Source organism: Pinus tabuliformis, chromosome J, assembly GCF_031772625.1.
Source record: "Pinus tabuliformis cultivar Carrire ecotype Pingquan chromosome J, CPIR1, whole genome shotgun sequence".
In the NCBI taxonomy this organism is placed as follows: Eukaryota; Viridiplantae; Streptophyta; class Pinopsida; order Pinales; family Pinaceae; genus Pinus; species Pinus tabuliformis.
In genome coordinates, this window is record NC_142295.1 from 1,329,390,934 (window position 1) to 1,329,410,270 (window position 19,337).

The window sequence follows — 19,337 nt, forward strand, 5'->3', positions numbered from 1 at the left end:
ATTCATTGTCTTTTTATTGAGAAGAGCAACTGTGGACTATATTTCAAGTAGTTGGGAGGGTTTAATGATAGCTAACTAGATTTTAGTGCGTCTCCTCTCCCTAGCATGTGCGCAAGGGCCTCAGTGAGGTTCGATCGTGGGTTGTCTTGCTAAGGAGGCCTATGGTCAACCGGTTGTGCTAGTGGGACTTGACAACTTCAAATCTTATTATCTACCAATCTAGATCCATCTTAACTCCGGATCTACCAAGGGGTAAGAGGAATAAATTCTCATTTTACTCTAAAAGAGGTTTGTAACTCAAGATATTTGATCCCTCTTGGCACTTGGTAGATCCAGAGTTAAGATGCATCTAGACTAGTTTTATTGTTAATTATTAATTTTATATTGTATTTTATTTCTATTTTTAGTTTTAAGTATTTTACCTAGGTCAAAATGTTTTATTAATAATTATCATTATTAATTATTTTATTTTATTTTGACTAGAAAACCAAAAATTACTTAATACTTGATTGAGTCTATGTATAAAAGTTTACAAACATTCGCACCAGTCAACATTTCCCTTAACTTTTTGTGTTTAGATTTAATTTTAAAATAAAATAAAATATTTTGATTTTAAAATAAATTATAATTTAATATTAACAATCCACCGAATCTCATAAAGCTTCCCTTAATCTCTCGTTAACTAAATAAAATATTTCAATCGTAAAACCAATATATTAAGGACATCGATGATAATTTATAAACAATATAATACGTTTAAAAGGTAGTATTGATAATGCACCGAGTCTCATGAGGCTTCACTGAGTCTGATTAACCAACTAAAATATTTCAATCGTATAACCAACTAAAATATTGCAATCAGAATTTGGCAGAAAATAAAGCGTCGATATAAAAATCGTGATATAGCTAACTTTAACATCATTACCGCAATCAGAATTTGGCAGAAAATAAACCATCGATATAAAAATTATGATATAACTAATTTTAACATCGTGATATAACTAATTGAATTTGGCAGAAAATAAAGCATCGATATAAAAATCATGATATAACTAATTTTAACATCATTATGTTCGAAGTCGTTTTTATTGTAAGATTCTAACACTTTAGATATTCGTAAGCTTAACAATCAACCCTCGGTTTAAGGCCGTCTGCCTGCGTGCCCTTTGCACCTTAGGTGGAAATGCTAGTAATAATCATGTTGGAGGAAATTCAGGCTCTGGCGACATAACAGAGTCCAGTCAACCTTAAGGAAATATTCATTTTCAAAAAGATGCCGTTGTAATATTGTGCAGGGTTATTTTATTGGTGGATTGGACTGTTTTCTAAATTGTGCAGCCATATTTTATTACAGCTATACAAAATAATCTGAAAAGAATATAACAGCCTCGTTGAAGTTCCAAAAATGTAGCCATTTGTTTCAACGAACACAGTAGTCTTCAATTTATTGCAACTTACAAAAAGACTTAATCTCAATAGCAGAAACAGATCTATGGAGATACTTGATCCATGTATGATACTGCAAGCAGATTCTCAAAAACACTTGCACACCATCTAATGGATCTCCGGATGTCCATAAACGGCCTAATATTATTTAACTGAATGAAAAACAGATCCATGCAAATACTCATCCAAGCATGCTACTGCATGCTGATTCTCAAAAATAATTGCATCGCAACAAAATGTTTCCCATGTTATCAATGAAGTCCTTACTATTATCTAACTGGGTGAAAATGCACACTAATATCTACGAAAATCAATATGAACTAAATTAGAAGAGACATTCTTCAGAGCTGACAAATGCAAGTAATTAATGTGGCAGATCCTTGCTAATTCGCGGACGTCTTAACTGGTCTATTGGGAATTACTTCAGATTCTGCAGCTCATCCCAAGCCTCAATCCAAGTGACCATGGCATCTGCCAGCTTCTGGAAATATGGATCTATTGCCCCAAGTTTGTCCCTTACTTGCTTTGACAACTCAATGTAGCATTGTTGGACAGTGATACATTCCTTTGGAAGTGTGGCAGATTGGAAAAATGGAATGATGTCTTCTTGCCAAAATATTCCCTTGTACTCTTTCTTCAAATTAACAAAGGGGTTACTGGCCTTGCTGTGCCAAATGTATGGCAGCCCTGTCTTCACTCCCAATCCCAAGTGGTCGCAGATCACCTTGACACACCATCCTGCCCACATATCGTCATAACGACCAATAGGCTGCCCATCACCCATCAAGCCAAAATACATTGCAGGCCCGATCAAGTCCCGATTGAAGGCCAAATTCATGCCACACATGGGGAAAAGAGCACCCTTTGGTATTGTTAAAACTGCATCAACATACCTGGTATTGCGTTCTGAAGGCTTGACAAGCTGAGTGGGGGCATCATAGTCAGGGATATTCATCCAGAGGCCATGAGAAACTGCAGTGGGTGTTCCATGGCGAAGGCTGAAGGGGTACCCACGAACAAAATCTGCGCCCTCTCTGTATGGATCATACAGTGTATTGAAAAAGAATGGAGTTGAGGGGGAAAGCAAATTCGTAATGTGCTGCTGGAGAGCATTGATGTCGTTGTCAGAGGGATCCTTGGCAACAAAGCAGTCATCATCAATTGTAAAGATGTATTTCTTCTTGGAGACCATGTAGCCGAAGCAACGACAGGCACTGTCCTTGAAGGAGATGCAGGAGGCCTTAGGGCCGAGTATCCTGTTAATATCATTTCTGTTGTACAGTTCGTAATCGAAACCCTTAGGCACTGTTGGGTATTTTTAAACGGGAAAATACCAAAACCAAACACACAGACACCACAGAGCCAATGCTCTGTTTCCACTGTTCCAGGACCTTTTGCACATGGAAGCCTTTTAATAAAAATTGACTGAACACAGTATTACACAGCCATAAAAAACATTTCTATTGATTAAAATATAAAGCCTCAAACAACATTCATCCTCTTTGCTGAGAGGGATTTTACCAAAACTTACATTCACCCATCAAAACTCTGTTTTCACCTGAGAAATTACTGTGCTGGGTTTACTGCAGTAAAACCCATTTTTACATTTGCTGGTGTAAAACTATTTTACACATACTGCTGTAAATTTATTTTACACATACAGTAAACTTTTCATTACATTCACAATCTCAAAAAATACCTGAACACTCTTTTCTCCTGCATTTCAATGCATACCCAATACATTAAAAAAGATCCATGCATTGCTGTGCAATATCTTCCCCTGCTTCACATGCTGGTCTTCATTCTGAGCACTCCCTGCTCTTTCGCTGCTGCGCGTTACACCACTCTCATGTGCAACAATAACTTTACGCTATATCCCTCATGCACTGCTGTGCACTCTCTCTTTTTTCTAAAAACGCTCCCCCAGCTCTCATAAAAAATGCTCAACACAATTACAACCCTCATAAAAAAAACCACGCACATACATCGTGCGCAAAAAAAACATATCACAATACATTTTCATGTTTTATTTCTACGCACTACTATACACCTTTTCATTGTAATACATAATGGTCAACGCACACACCTAATATAAAAGCAATATATTTTGTGCCCATACCCATATTAAAAAAGTGCCTCACCAAAACTTCGTAAATGCCCATAACTATTTAAGGCGGGCCTCCACCAACCTTCATAAATGCATTAAATGGCTCAGCGTTTCCTCCACGGCGGTCAACGGAAATCCTCACACGCCACGCAAACCAGTGATTTGCCGCAGGCCGTATGTAGCTTCAGAGATCAACGGCGGAGGACGATCAGACTGATCGGACGGCGGTGGTGAATATCGGAGGGCAGTTTGCAGCAGGACTTTAACCCCCGAGAAAATGACGTTGCGTTACGTCAGGGCAATGACACGCGTCTGCACCAAATCCCATCGGAGCCGCATATACGGAAACAGCTTTTCGCTGGTAGGCGGTCCGAGAAAGTTAAGCAGGTTTCCGGTTTTGCTTTGGCGGTTTTGGGTGAGTTACGCACGGAGTTGAAATTAGATTTCAACACTCCCCTTTAATTTCAACTGCTGGGCGTTCAAACATACCCAGACACTTCCTCTCATAGAGGGATTCACCAACTGCTGTTACAAAGACATCTTCCTCACATAGAGGGGTTCACCAATCTTCCTCGCATAGAGGGATTCACCAACTGCTTCTGATGCAGTTCCACAAACAAACAAAGTTGTCTTCCTCTTAATAGAGGGATTAACCTGAAACTGTGCTTAAGAGCACCTTCCTCATAACAGAGGGATTCACCATAACAATGTGTTGAAGAGCACCTTCCTCTTGACAGAGGGATTCACCTGTGACTATGCTGAAAAGCATCATCCTCTTGATAGAGGGATTCACCATGTGTATGCTAAAAAAGCATCTTCCTCTTAATAGAGGGATTCACCATGACACTGTGCTGAAAAGCACCTTCCTCATTAACAGAGGGATTTACCAAACAATGCTAAAAAGCATCTTCCTCTTGACAGAGGGTTTCACCAAATGACTGCTGCAAATGCAGTTCCAAAACAAACAATCATTGCACTGTTGTGTGTGCAAACTCATTACATTGTTCTTTTATGCTGCTGCATATTCTCTGCTGCACTGTTGTGCCATCTTCTTTGCTGTGTCTACCCCACACTGTTGTGTCTACACTTGCACTGCTTGTGCACTTTTCAAAGACAAAATACTCTGTCTTTTCTGGAACAATTACACTGTCCCAACTTGCAAATTTACACACACTGCTGTTGCATATATTGCATTTCAATTCAATGAACAACAAATTCATTACATTTACCTTTATTGCTGTAAGGAAAATTTCTTTTGCATGTGCTGCTGTTCAAAACTTCTTGCTGCTGCATTTTTCACATTTGCATTGCTGTGTGCTTCTCCTTCTTCACGATGGGAAAACTTTTCTTCAAGCTGCTGCTGTCCATACACTTGCTGCTGCATTGCCTCTGCAATTTGCACTGTCGCTGCCTTTTGTTTCATCATATTGCTGTGTGCCCATACTCTTGGCACCTCATTCTCCACAAAAAAATAACACAGGCTGCTGCCTTTTCTCATGCACCCTTGCTTCACACAATCTTAGTCTTCATTTTTTTACACAATGCATTATTGTGCAATTCCTTTGGCTTTCTGTTGCCACACACATTCTTATACATTCAGTGTGCATTAAAAATCTGCTGTCCCTGTTTTTCTTTACGCATTTCTTTGCATGCTGTATTGCATATGAAGAAAAACATTACATTTTTTTTACTGTTGTGTGAGAAATTTCATTGCATTCTCAGCCACTGGGCATTTACGCTCTGCTGCGTTTTTCGTTCTCATTTTCTTCTCACTGCTTTGCATTTTCATTCCCAATACAAAACATTTCATCTGCTGTGTATTATACTCACTCTGTTGTGAGTATATTCTCTCATACTACATAAAAGGAAACTACATTCCATTGCTATGCATTTCAATGCATGTGCACCACAAAAAAAATTTCAAACTACTGTTCATTCTAATCCATGTGCTCCATAAAAAAATTTCAAACTGTTGTTTTGTGTTCTATCTTCCCACTGCTGTGAGGGTCTCATTGCCTTGCATACTGCTGCTCTTTACATTTGAGCGCTGCCATCTTTTCTTCTTTATGCATTTCTGTGCATATTGCATAAACACAAAGCAAAAACATTGCTGATTTCATCACTGCTGCATATTACCTTCTAGAGGAATTAACAAAAATTTCATTTGCAACTGCTGTGCTGCAATACATCCTCCATAAACAAATGACTGTTAATACAGTTCAGCAAACAAAAATTACAAGCTCCCCTTTAATGTATACTTGTCTTCTTTTGGCAAGTTTTCTCAAAACAAACTTAGATCAGCTGCGTTGCTTAAGGGGCTTTCACACTGTATTTCTTTTCTTCTCCATACTTGTGTAACTTTCTTCTTTTGCATGGGTCTAGTTTGCATAGGAGCCCATCTCAAGTTACAGTCACGTGCCATATGCCCAATGTTATGACACTTGAAACATTCTACATTTTTCATGAATGACATTTCATAATTTCTTCTAAAATTGTTTCTTGGAGACTTTCGGAGACCACAACATTTATCTTTATGAAATGCTCTGCACTCTTTTGCCATATGACCAAAGTTTGAACATGAATAACAATAACCATAAAATGAACTTTGGTACCTGGGAGATGGAGGTTTTCTTGATGCACTTCCGAAGCCTTGCTGCCCTGAGATCCTTTGATGATAACCATTGCCTCTTGCCTTCTTGACATCAGCTACATTTCTTCTTGGAGCAGGATCTCTTCTATTGCAGCCTTCATTTTTCTCCTTGCCTTTGCTGGAACTAGGAGCATCACCATCTCTTTCTGGCTTCTTCACATCTCCTTTGCTTAAAGCATCCTCATCCTTGTTTGAGGGTTCAGCTACATACCCAAGTCCTGATTTATCAAATGGAGATCTGTGATAGCTGAGCATGTCATCCAGAGCTTGAGAGCTCTTCATGATCTTGTTCATCCCTTCAACCTTCTTCCTGAGGAGGACAATCTCTTCTTCTAACTTTTCACATTCATTACTTTTCTTTGCAAGTTGTTCCTCAGTTTCTTCCTTGCTACGAGTAGCTTCAGCTGCTACTATTTTGAAGGAGATAATATCTGTCTTCATTTTGGAGATTTCTGCTTGACTGCTCTCCATTTTCTTCTCAGCTTCTTGTGTCTGCTTCCTAGCTTCTTGTAGTTCGGACTTAAGGGAGGAGACCTCTACCTTGTACTGTCCAATCTCTTCTACAAGCTTGTTCACTCTCTTGTGCCTTTGTTCAAGTTGACTTGTCAAGGCATCTGTCTGCTTCTTTGCTTCATTCAGCTGATTTGTCATGGATATGACTTCTTCATGATGTTTCCTCTTGCATTGGTCAAGCTCCTTCTTAAGCTTGGCAAGCTCTTCATCCCTTTCTCTTACTTGAAACTTGATAAGTTCAAGCTTTTCATTTTCAGCTTCTATGATGGGTTCTTCTTGACTCATTGTCATGGTCAGTGCTCCCTTTGCATGAAGGTCATGCAGTCTGTCCCAAATATCCTTTGCTGATGAGTATTTTCCTAGATTCCTCTTCACAGAATCAGGCAGTCCATCCAAGATAGTCTTTGCTGCTTGTGCATCATACTCCATGGATTCTTTATCCATCTTGCTGTCATCAATCACTGACTCCCAGACTTCAATCCCCTCAGACATTAGGAAAGCCCTCATCATTATTTCCCATACATCAAAGTTTCCATCAAACTTTGGAACCTCAAATACAATGCTTTCAAATAGATTCCCTTCTAGTTTAGTAGAGGAGGGAGACACATTTTTAACAGCCCTGGAGGCTTTCTTCTTTGACCTTGCCATTCTTATCTAGGCTTTAAATACTTGACTGTGTTTTCTTTTAAAATCACTGACTGTTCCTTCAACAGTAACACAAAGAAAAGCTTTGAGAAATACCTTAATCCCTTTTGGCTGAAACTTCACACTGCTGGAGAAGCTTTACTGCTGCTGCAACAAAAGTCTTTCCTTCAGCATCTTTGAGCCTTCAAAGAGCCTGGACTAGCTCTGATACCACTGTTGGGTATTTTTAAACGGGAAAATACCAAAACCAAACACACAGACACCACAGAGCCAATGCTCTGTTTCCACTGTTCCAGGACCTTTTGCACATGGAAGCCTTTTAATAAAAATTGACTGAACACAGTATTACACAGCCATAAAAAACATTTCTATTGATTAAAATATAAAGCCTCAAACAACATTCATCCTCTTTGCTGAGAGGGATTTTACCAAAACTTACATTCACCCATCAAAACTCTGTTTTCACCTGAGAAATTACTGTGCTGGGTTTACTGCAGTAAAACCCATTTTTACATTTGCTGGTGTAAAACTATTTTACACATACTGCTGTAAATTTATTTTACACATACAGTAAACTTTTCATTACATTCACAATCTCAAAAAATACCTGAACACTCTTTTCTCCTGCATTTCAATGCATACCCAATACATTAAAAAAGATCCATGCATTGCTGTGCAATATCTTCCCCTGCTTCACATGCTGGTCTTCATTCTGAGCACTCCCTGCTCTTTCGCTGCTGCGCGTTACACCACTCTCATGTGCAACAATAACTTTACGCTATATCCCTCATGCACTGCTGTGCACTCTCTCTTTTTTCTAAAAACGCTCCCCCAGCTCTCATAAAAAATGCTCAACACAATTACAACCCTCATAAAAAAAACCACGCACATACATCGTGCGCAAAAAAAACATATCACAATACATTTTCATGTTTTATTTCTACGCACTACTATACACCTTTTCATTGTAATACATAATGGTCAACGCACACACCTAATATAAAAGCAATATATTTTGTGCCCATACCCATATTAAAAAAGTGCCTCACCAAAACTTCGTAAATGCCCATAACTATTTAAGGCGGGCCTCCACCAACCTTCATAAATGCATTAAATGGCTCAGCGTTTCCTCCACGGCGGTCAATGGAAATCCTCACACGCCACGCAAACCAGTGATTTGCCGCAGGCCGTATGTAGCTTCAGAGATCAACGGCGGAGGACGATCAGACTGATCGGACGACGGTGGTGAATATCGGAGGGCAGTTTGCAGCAGGACTTTAACCCCCGAGAAAATGACGTTGCGTTACGTCAGGGCAATGACACGCGTCTGCACCAAATCCCATCGGAGCCGCATATACGGAAACAGCTTTTCGCTGGTAGGCGGTCCGAGAAAGTTAAGCAGGTTTCCGGTTTTGCTTTGGCGGTTTTGGGTGAGTTACGCACGGAGTTGAAATTAGATTTCAACAGGCACACTGATGGTCTTCGATGGATCGCCATCCTGCACGATGATGAGGTGATAGGGCTCAAAGAATGGCCTCCACATTTCCAGGAAATCCAAGTTCCGGATCGTGGGTATCACTATGTCCAGCTCGTCCTTCAGGATCGGGGTTGCAGCAGTAGAACCTGCCATTGTTGCTTGTTGGATGGATGGAGATGGATCAGGATGAGGATCAACTAAGTAGGAATAAGGGAGAAATGAATGAAAATGAAACCCAACACTACCTATTCGGCCACTAGAACTGACTTTTCTCTCTTAGATCTGGTCCAGTTAAGTTGTTGTATATGCACCCATATATATATAGCGGAGAGGAGAGGGATGTGTTGGAAGACCGGTTTCAAGCAAGGGGATGGTCCACCAGATTTTGCCCAACTCCGCAAACGCTACTCGAATTGGGACGGGTGCGACTTCAACGTGCCACATCTGGTGCACACTAAGAGTTAAATCGCACCCCTTATGGGACTTTGACCAACTTTGCTCGTGAGCTTGTCCACATCGCACCCTTTGGGTTGGCTTTTACCAACTTTGTACTTGTTTTGTTATGGAGAGCATCTTGCTTGTCAAATTTCTAATGGACTAATTTATTTTTTAATGTTTTAAAGTAATAATTTAAATTTTTAATTAGTCTAGAATTTTGATCCCAACTTTTTGAGCATGCGGGGCAGTTGGAAATGGATCATAATAAATTAAACCTTTGTTTAATCTTAGATTTGTATTCACTTTTTGAGCATGTGGGGGTGGTTGGCAATGGATCTTAATAATTTAAATATTTGTTTGATGTTTGATGTATAATACCAATTTGACCAGTAGCATATGCCGATTCACCGTATGAGATATGAAAAACCATATCGAATTAAGGGGAATAGGTTGTGTGCGTACGCCTTAACATTTGTATCTACTTATCAGTGCCGCAGTTATCCCTGGGATTATAGTAATCTGGTTGGGATTATAGTAATCGATTGACCAGTTTGGAACATTAATTCTAGTTGCTTTAGGTTTTGATGGTTGCAAATAATCAAAGTATTTACCTTATCAAAATATGCAATCGATTTCATTATGTTATTTGGTCTCTTCTGGAGGCGGAGGCAGATTAAACTATATGTTATACTCATTTATTTTTTGTGCATTTTTTAGTTTAATGAAAGCTTTAAACTAATGTTAGCATTAATTTGGATGACATTTCATGTCAAGAATTAAAAGTATGTGCCCATGTGACAAGGGTAGGTTTCCAATTTATGTGACCAGGTTTCCAAAATCGCAGCATTTGGCTCCTCCACGTTTAAAACTTTGCATGGGTGTACGCACTTGTCAGCTCGCTCTACCACTGCATCGACCCATTGTCCTGTGCCTTAGTTCGGATTGTTTTGTGCTTGCAAGAGCGCCATGGAGAAAAACCAAGGGAGGAGCAGTGTATGCCCCTGTACCCATGATTTGGCTTTTGGACTGCTTTAGTGGCTCGTTCAGGCTCCATAACCCTTGCTTGTCGTGCTACTGTACCTGGAGTAACTGGTGCATCGAATGGAGTAACTGGTGCATCCAAAACCATGGTTAATGTACTTCAAAAGGAAAATGAGATAATTTATGGCTGGTCACATTGAACCTAGCATTGGCCAGGGCACTGCTGCGGGCTTGTTGGGTATTTTGAATGGGGAAAATACCAAAAACCAAGATTCACTCACACAGAGGTAATGCTCTGTTTTACCTCCACAGATCTTTTTGTGCACAGAGGAGCAAAAAAAATTTCACAGAGAAACAGAGTAATTCACCATAAAAGATTTCTATTCATTAAAATATATGTCTGATACATATTCATCCCTTTTTCTGAGAGGGATTCACCACACAAAAGAAAACATTCAACATAAAAACATTTACTCTGTTTCACCTGAGAATTCACTGAACTGGGTTTACTGCTGTAAATCCCCTTTTACATTCACTGCTGTAACAAAAAAAACTTTACTGCTGTAATTTAAAAATTTACATATGTTTACTGCTGTAAAAGAAATTTACACAGGCTTACAAAAGTCGCTCCACCATTTCCTTTATGCACTGCTGTGCAAAACCACACATGGTTTTTGCTATTCCTCTATTTTACAATGCCTCACAAAACATTACCAAATACATTTGTGCACTGCTGTGCATACATCCTGGTTCTCTCTCGCTGCTGCAAACACTTACATATCTCCCATATTACCAAAAAAAAGTCAACAACACAAATATACGAGCTCTATTTTTTACGTATTACATTGCATAAAAAAAACTGACCATACCTATGTTTAAATGCACCATACCTTGTCATAAAAAAACTTACGTGCTCTACATAATAAACTTCACTATTCTACCTACCACTATTACGTTTCATTAATTAAAACGCATGGTCAACCGAAACTTATATTTACTTCACGCAATATTTAATTTGACGCAGGAGTGACGGTCAATCTCAAGAATTTAACCCACGCAAACCTTTAAATGCACCTCGTACGCAGCTTTGGTTTATCAACGGTTGAAGAAGGTGGAGCAGATCGAACGCCAGATAGCAATATCGGAAAGCCAACATATGGTGAACATTAACTCCCGAGATTCTTACGTTGCGTTACGTCAGGGCTGAACCACGTGTCGGCTCCAAATTATATCGGAGCTCCTTGCCGGATTATTCCTTCGTCGGCAAATCGCTCCAAGAAAATCCGGTGAACGGTTTCTGGCTTGGTTCACGGTTTCTGGTGGTCTGCGTTGAAATTAGATTTCAACACTCCCCTTTAATTTCAACAGCTGGGCATTCGGTCATACCGAGACACTTCCTCAAAAATTCAAAGCTCTTCTGATCCAGTGGCTTTGTCAAGATGTCTGCAACCTGTTCTTGAGTCCTGCAATGTTCTAGGACAATTTCTCCATTGTTCACCAATTCTCTGATGTAGTGAAACCTTGTATCAATGTGTTTCGTTCTCTTATGAAACATTGAATTCTTTGACAATGCAATAGCTGAGCTATTGTCACAAAAGATCACTATCGCTTTTGCCTGCTCTTGGCCTAAGCTTCTCAACATTCTTCTCATCCACACTGCTTGACATGCTGCTGCTGTAGCTGCCACATGTTCAGCCTCTGCTGTAGACAATGCTACAATGGACTGCTTCTTAGAAGCCCATGAAATGGCTCCTGAACCCATATTAAAAACATAACCGGAAGTGCTCTTCCGATCATCTACACTTCCAGCCCAATCGCTATCAGTGTATCCAACCAAATCTGAATGTTCTGAGGCATGATATAGAATTCCAAACATTTTAGTGCCTTTGACATACCTCAAAATTCTCTTTGCTGCCTGCCAATGTGCCTCCTTTGGCCTCTCCATGAATCTGGAAATTAAACTAACAGCATACATTAAATCAGGCCTAGTTGCTGTTAAATACATAAGACTGCCTACAATACTCTTGTATAAACTAGGATCAAAATCCTTGCTGCTGTCCTCTCTGCTGAGTTTTAATCCCATTACTGTGGGAGTGATGGCTGCCTTGCATTCTTCCATCTTAAATCTGCCCAAAACTTGATTTACATATCTTGCTTGAGATATAAAAATTCCTTTTTCATTTTGATCTACTTCTATGCCTAAGAAGTATCTCAACAAACCCATGTCAGTCATTTCAAATTCATCCTTCATGACTGATTTAAAGTTCTCAATAAGATAAATATCATTTCCAGTGAAAATAACATCATCTACATACAAGACAACAATTAAAATTTTACCATCCTTTTCCTTGATGTAGACTGTGGGTTCTCCTTCACACTTATCAAATTCATTATCCAATAGATATGAATCTATTCTGCTGTACCATGCTCTTGGCGCTTGCTTCAGCCCATAAAGAGCTTTCTTCAATTTGCACACTTTGTGCTCTTCACCTTTCTTCTCATATCCGAGAGGCTGTTCCACATAAACCTCTTCCTTTAACACTCCATTTAGGAATGCTGACTTCATATCCATTTGGTAGACTTTCCATTTGTTTTGTGCTGCTATGGACAACACTGCTCTCACGGTTTCCATTCTTGCAATCGGGGCGAAAGTCTCCTCATAATCTCTCCCATACTGCTGCTTGTACCCTTTGACAACCAGCCTTGCCTTGTGCCTTTCTATCTTGCCTTCAGCATTGCTCTTGGTCTTATAGACCCATTTCACACCAATGACTTCTTTGCCTTTTGGTAACTCAACTAAATCCCATGTTTTGTTTCTCTCTATGGCATTCATCTCCTCATCCATAGCTTCTATCAATTTCCTATCTTTAATTGCATCGTCGAAATGAATAGGATCATCAACATGACAATACAAGGCAAACAAAGAATTCATTCCTTCATCATAAATGTCACTTAGATTTCTAAATTTCTTACCTCTTTCACTTGGTGTGCAAGTGCTTGAAGATGCACTTGAATTTCCTCCTTGTGGTGTGCTTGGAGAAGCACTTTCATTTATCCTCAATGGTGTCCCTTGCTGTCCTTGTGTTGGCGCTGCTGTTTGGGGATGCATTTCAGCCACCTCCTCTTCATCTTCATCATGAGACAAATAGTTCTTGACATTCACTGTTTTCTCTATGCTTCCATCCCAAGCTTCTTCCTCAATGAATTGAACATCCCTGCTTACAAAGAACTTCTTGGTAGATGGGATGTACAGCCTGTAGGCTTTGGATTCATCACTGTATCCAATGAAGATGCATTTCTCCCCTTTGCTGTCCAACTTCCTCCTTAGCTGATCCGGAATGTGTGCATAGGCCACACACCCAAAAACTCTCATGTGGGTGACTCCTTGCTTTCTCCCACTCCATGCCTCTTCTGGCACTTTGTTCAAGACTGCTTTTGTAGGACACCTGTTCAATATATAAACTACACAATGTACAACTTCAGCCCAATACTCATTTGGCAAATGCTTTGCCTTCAACATGCTCCTTGCCATCTCCATGATGGTTCTGTTTTTCCTTTCAGCAACTCCATTTTGCTGTGGGGTGTACCGAGTTGTGAACTGTTTATGTATTCCATTTTCTCTACAAAACTTTAGGAATTCATTTGAGATATACTCACCTCCTTTATCAGTTCTCAATACTTTTATGTGCAGCCCGCTTTGGTTCTCCACAAGTGCTTTGAAATTTTGGAATTTCTCAAAGACTTCACTTTTGTTCTTGAGGAAATATATCCAAGTCTTTCTTGTAAAATCATCAATGAATGTCAAGAAATATAGGCTGCCAGCTAATGATGGAGCTTGCATTGGTCCACACAAATCTGAGTGGATAATCTCTAAGGGTGCCTTTGCCCTTATACTTTTCCCTGATGGAAAACTCTCTCTATGTTGTTTTCCCAATATACAACCTTCACAAAGGCTGTCCGGCTTCTCTATCAATGGTAATCCCTTTACCATTCCTTTTCTGCTCAATAAGTTTAGACCTCCAAAATTTAGATGCCCGAATCTCAAGTGCCATAACCAGTTCTCATCCTTTGGCACGCTTTGGAAGGCCTCTTGGGTGACTGCTGCAATTTCACCTTTGTTTTTCATGTCTGCCCTGATCCGGAGAGGGAACATCCTGTTCCTTGTCATCTTCACTTCAGCAATGCATCTTTTGCTGGGTGGTATGTCCATGATGGTGCACACATCATTTACAAAGTAAACATTGTAACCCTTTTGGATAAGCTGTCCAACACTCAAGAGGTTACATCTCATTCCGGGAACATAGTAGACATCTGCTATGGTTTTCCTTTCTCCTTGTTTTGTAAATATTTTTACTTCCCCTTTTCCCATAACAGAGACTTTACTATCAGTTCCTAGTGTGACCTCTGATTTCAAATTCTGATTTAAGGCTGAAAAGAGGGCTATATTCCCTGTCATATGGTTGCTGCAACCTGAGTCTAAAAACCATATGTCCTCACTATGTGTTTCAGCCATGTTACAAGCTAACAGGACATTATTTTGACTGCTGTTTTCTCTTGTAACATTTGCATTTTGTCTACTGTTCATATCATGTTGTTTCTTTCTACAATCACTTGCATAATGTCCATACTTTTTGCAATAATAGCATTGAACATTAGATTTATCATACCTTTGTCCTTGAGCATGAAACTGTTCTCTTTGTTGGCTGCTGCCTTGGCCTTGGTTCTGATTTGGATTGCTGCCTCTTCCTTGTGCATTTGATGGGTTGTTCCTTCCACCTCTGTTCTGGCTTCTGCCTCTTCCTCTCTTGTTTCCTCTGCCTTGACCTCTTCCTCTTCCAAAGGACATCTGGGTCTTGAAGGCTTGCTCAAGAGATGAGTTTTCATTCCTACTCAACCTCTGCTCATGTGTTATCAGTGATGCATGTAGTTCATCAACTGAATAGTTTGAGAGATCCTTTGTCTCTTCAATGGTGGTGACTATGGCATCAAACCTTGAGGGTAAGACCCTCAATATTTTCTCCACAATCCTTCTGTCTTCAATGGTTTCTCCATGAGTTCTCATTTGTGTGATTACACCAATCACATGAGTGAAGAATGAGTCAATGTTATCTGACTCCTTCATGTTCAGATTCTCAAAATCCTTCCTCAGCAATTGTAGTTTTGCTGTCTTCACTCTTTCCATGCCTTGATAGGCTGTCTTGAGGGTTTGCCATGCTTCATTTGATGTTTTAGCTGCTGCTATCCTTGGAAATATACTCTGGTCTACTGCTAGATGCAACAATAAAATGGCCTTTGCATCCTTCTTCCTATTGCTCTTCAGGAGATCTCTCTCTCCCTGAGTTAGTGCATTGAACTCATTTTCATCTGCTACTTCTTCAAACCCAGATTCAACTATTTCCCATAAATCTTGAGAGGCAAATAAAGCTCTCATGGTTATTGACCAGTAGTCATAGTTTTTCCCATTAAACTGTGGGAGCTGGGTATTAAACATACTCATACCAGTGCTTGTGCTGGCCATTCCTTGACTGTGTATTTAAAAAAAACTGACTGCTTCTTCAGCAACACAAAAAAAACTTTTGGAATACCTGAATCCTTTGCTATCTGAGTCTTCTGTCTGCCTGAGAAGTTTTGCTGCAGCAACAACCTTCTCCCTTCAGCTTCTTTAACTTCTTTAAAGAGCCTGAGCCTGCTCTGATACCACTGTTGGGTATTTTGAATGGGGAAAATACCAAAAACCAAGATTCACTCACACAGAGGCAATGCTCTGTTTTACCTCCACAGGATCTTTTTGTGCACAGAGGAGCAAAAAAAATTTCACAGAGAAATAGAGTAATTCACCATAAAAGATTTCTATTCATTAAAATATATGCCTGATACATATTCATCCCTTTTTCTGAGAGGGATTCACCACACAAAAAAAACATTCAACATAAAAACATTTACTCTGTTTCACCTGAGAATTCACTGAACTGGGTTTACTGCTGTAAATCCCCTTTTACATTCACTGCTGTAACAAAAAAAACTTTACTGCTGTAATTTAAAAATTTACATATGTTTACTGCTGTAAAAGAAATTTACACAGGCTTACAAAAATCGCTCCACCATTTCCTTTATGCACTGCTGTGCAAAACCACACATGGTTTTTGCTATTCCTCTGTTTTACAATGCCTCACAAAACATTACCAAATACATTTGTGCACTGCTGTGCATACATCCTGGTTCTCTCTCGCTGCTGCAAACACTTACATATCTCCCATATTACCAAAAAAAAGTCAACAACACAAATATACGAGCTCTATTTTTTACGTATTACATTGCATAAAAAAAACTGACCATACCTATGTTTAAATGCCCCATACCTTGTCATAAAAAAACTTACGTGCTCTACATAATAAACTTCACTATTCTACCTACCACTATTACGTTTCATTAATTAAAACGCATGGTCAACCGAAACTTATATTTACTTCACGCAATATTTAATTTGACGCAGGAGTGGCGGTCAAACTCAAGAATTTAACCCACGCAAACCTTTAAATGCACCTCGTACGCAGCTTTGGTTTATCAACGGTTGAAGAAGGTGGAGCAGATCGAACGGCGGATAGCAATATCGGAAAGCCAACATATGGTGAACATTAACTCCCGAGATTCTTACGTTGCGTTACGTCAGGGCTGAACCACGTGTCGGCTCCAAATTATATCGGAGCTCCTTGCCGGATTATTCCTTCGTCGGCAAATCGCTCCGAGAAAATCCGGTGAACGGTTTCTGGCTTGGTTCACGGTTTCTGGTGGTCTGCGTTGAAATTAGATTTCAACGCCAAGATGTAGAAGGTATTCTAAGACAATCAGAGGCAATTTGTAATATACGAGGTATGTGTTCTATCATGATATATATAAAGAATACACCAGAGATGAATTTTTTGCCTTGAATGGGTTTGAAAAATACTGAAACTGGGGTTCTTTTCTTCATTTAGACAGATTATAGTTAAGAAAGGTCAAGACTCGAAAGTACTAAAATTGGGGTAAAAGTATAAACACCTTGAATATGGAGAACCTCTGATAGGTTTCTTCATGTATTTTCGCCATGGTTCATCTTTCTTCTGCCTTCCATCCGCTGGGCCAACTAGGACACATATTATTTTCTTCTCAACTGTCTTCCTGCACACAATTTAGCGAAAAGAAAAGACATAAACAATGAATTCCCGTCATCGCAGCCCGCCAGGGCACTGCTGCGGGCCAAGATGTAGAAGGTATTCTAAGACAACCAGAGGAAGTTTTTAAAATACGAGGTACGCGTTCTATCATGATATATATAAATAATACACCAAAGATGATTTTTCTGCTTTGAAAGGGTTTGAAAAATACTGAAACTGGAATTCTTTTCTTCATTTAGACAGATTGTAGTTAAGAAAGGTTGAGACTCAAAAGTACTAAAATTTGGGTGAAAGTATAAACACCTTGAATATGGAGAACCTCTGATAGGTTTTTGCCCTTATTTTCGCCAAGCCCACTTATCTGAGGGCAGTTCATTGTTCTTCTGCCTTCCATCCGCTGGGCCAACTGGGACACATACTACTTTCTTCTCAACTATCTTCCTGCACACAATTTAGCGAAAAGCAAAGACAGAAACAGTGAATTCCCGTCATCGCAGTCCCTTAAAAGGCCAACCAAAGGAATCGAAGCTTTAAATAAAATATATCAGTAAATAAAAATTCATTTCTAGGGTTCTACTTTTCATTTATTTATTTATGTTGTGAATCCGCGTTGGAGCTTTGAAAAAGTTAGCACATTTTGGAGTTAAATTATCATGGAAAACTGTACATCTTTAGGAGCTTGCCGACCGACTCAAGACGCTAAAGAATTTAAAGAAGAAATAAGCTAAAGAATTTAAAGCAGAAAAATGCTACTGAATTACTAGCAGTCCTTTACCAGTGAAAATATCGCCCATGATAACCGCGCTATCTCTGCAGGAACTCTTTAGCTCCTCCTTTATATATGCTATTATGACACTTTCTCAATGTGTCACTCTTCGCTATGTAGTAGTATATTGAACAACACTGGTTACTTTGTAATCACAACATTATATGAGTTAAGTGTCATGTAATCGGAGCTCAAAATGTGTCAGATATCTTTTGCAAGTTGAACCAACACCTTCAATATGGTTTCTTACCTACATGGAGTGTTCGACTGAGCGAATCTTGATAACTCACATTCTAGTTAATGCACGAGACTCTTTGCTTGCTCGATTTTAGTGAAGTAGGCAATCCAGCTCATTCGCAGAGGATGAACTCCACCTCCTGGGGACTAAAACCTAGGCTTTAGTTGGCTTTGGGAGATGAGAACTAGAAGATTGATAAGAGTCAGATCCTCTATGCACTAGCACTTTATTCATAACGAGATCTTACAAAAAAATATGCTCATGTGGAGCAGCAGAACCAGTATTCAGAGATTCACATGCACGAGATGGATTTATATAGAAATCAATCTTCGAAACAAAAGTGCCCCTTAGATGTGTTTTTCGTCTACGTAGTCTTCTCCAATCTGGCGGTCAGGTTCCTTGCCCATGCTTTTGTCCCAATTAGTGCAACAGATCTCAATTCATAAATGTTGGTGTTGGTGTTGGTGCCCAAATTGCATGTGCTCTGGGTGCTCCATCCATGCTACTTGTTTTTCATCGACATCATTAATAACTGGAACATTTACTGGGTTAAACCGCTTCAAAGTCATTCGCTGCCACTAAATTCACATTTGTATTATATCTTATTTATATTTGGAACTGTGCGAAGGTCTAAGTGGACATTTGATCTACACTGATGATGGTTTAAGATGCTGGGTCACTTGGCTCAACTAAGTAAACTGATTCAACTGGATCTGTATCCCCACCAGCTCTGGATCTTGCCTTCAAACTGTAGCTTTTTCTCGGTAAACAAGAACCACTGGCTCTATTTATGGTGCTTCCACCTTTGCTTCTAGTGGTGCTTCAACAACTTCTGCTATTTTAGACTCAATCAACACCTAGTTGCATCAACCATTCGCTGGAGCAAACCATGCCTGTGAGAAAACCATGGAAAACAGACAGA

The 19,337-nt window shown here is 39.5% G+C and overlaps 1 protein-coding gene across 1 annotated transcript; it reads right to left on the reverse strand.

Moving 5' to 3' along the window:
• Positions 1 to 1,716: 1,716 nt before the first annotated feature.
• LOC149232220 (UDP-arabinopyranose mutase 1) lies at positions 1,717 to 9,105 on the reverse strand. Its single transcript, XM_089376448.1, has 2 exons — positions 8,835 to 9,105; positions 1,717 to 2,751 (listed from the first exon to the last, which is right to left on the reverse strand). The coding sequence occupies exons 1-2, from the start codon at positions 8,989 to 8,991 to the stop codon at positions 1,865 to 1,867; spliced, it is 1,044 nt and encodes a 347-aa protein (XP_089232574.1). The 5' UTR covers positions 8,992 to 9,105; the 3' UTR covers positions 1,717 to 1,864.
• Between the last annotated feature and the right edge of the window lie 10,232 nt (positions 9,106 to 19,337).

Excerpts from the sequence above, each read along its gene's own strand:
- LOC149232220 (XM_089376448.1), bottom strand. The coding sequence starts at position 8,991 with ATGGCAGGTTCTACTGCTGCAACCCCGATCCTGAAGGACGAGCTGGAC. Across the intron at positions 2,752-8,834 it reads CGATCCATCGAAGACCATCA|TGCCTAAGGGTTTCGATTAC; the intron begins GTGTGCCTGTTG and ends AATACCCAACAG.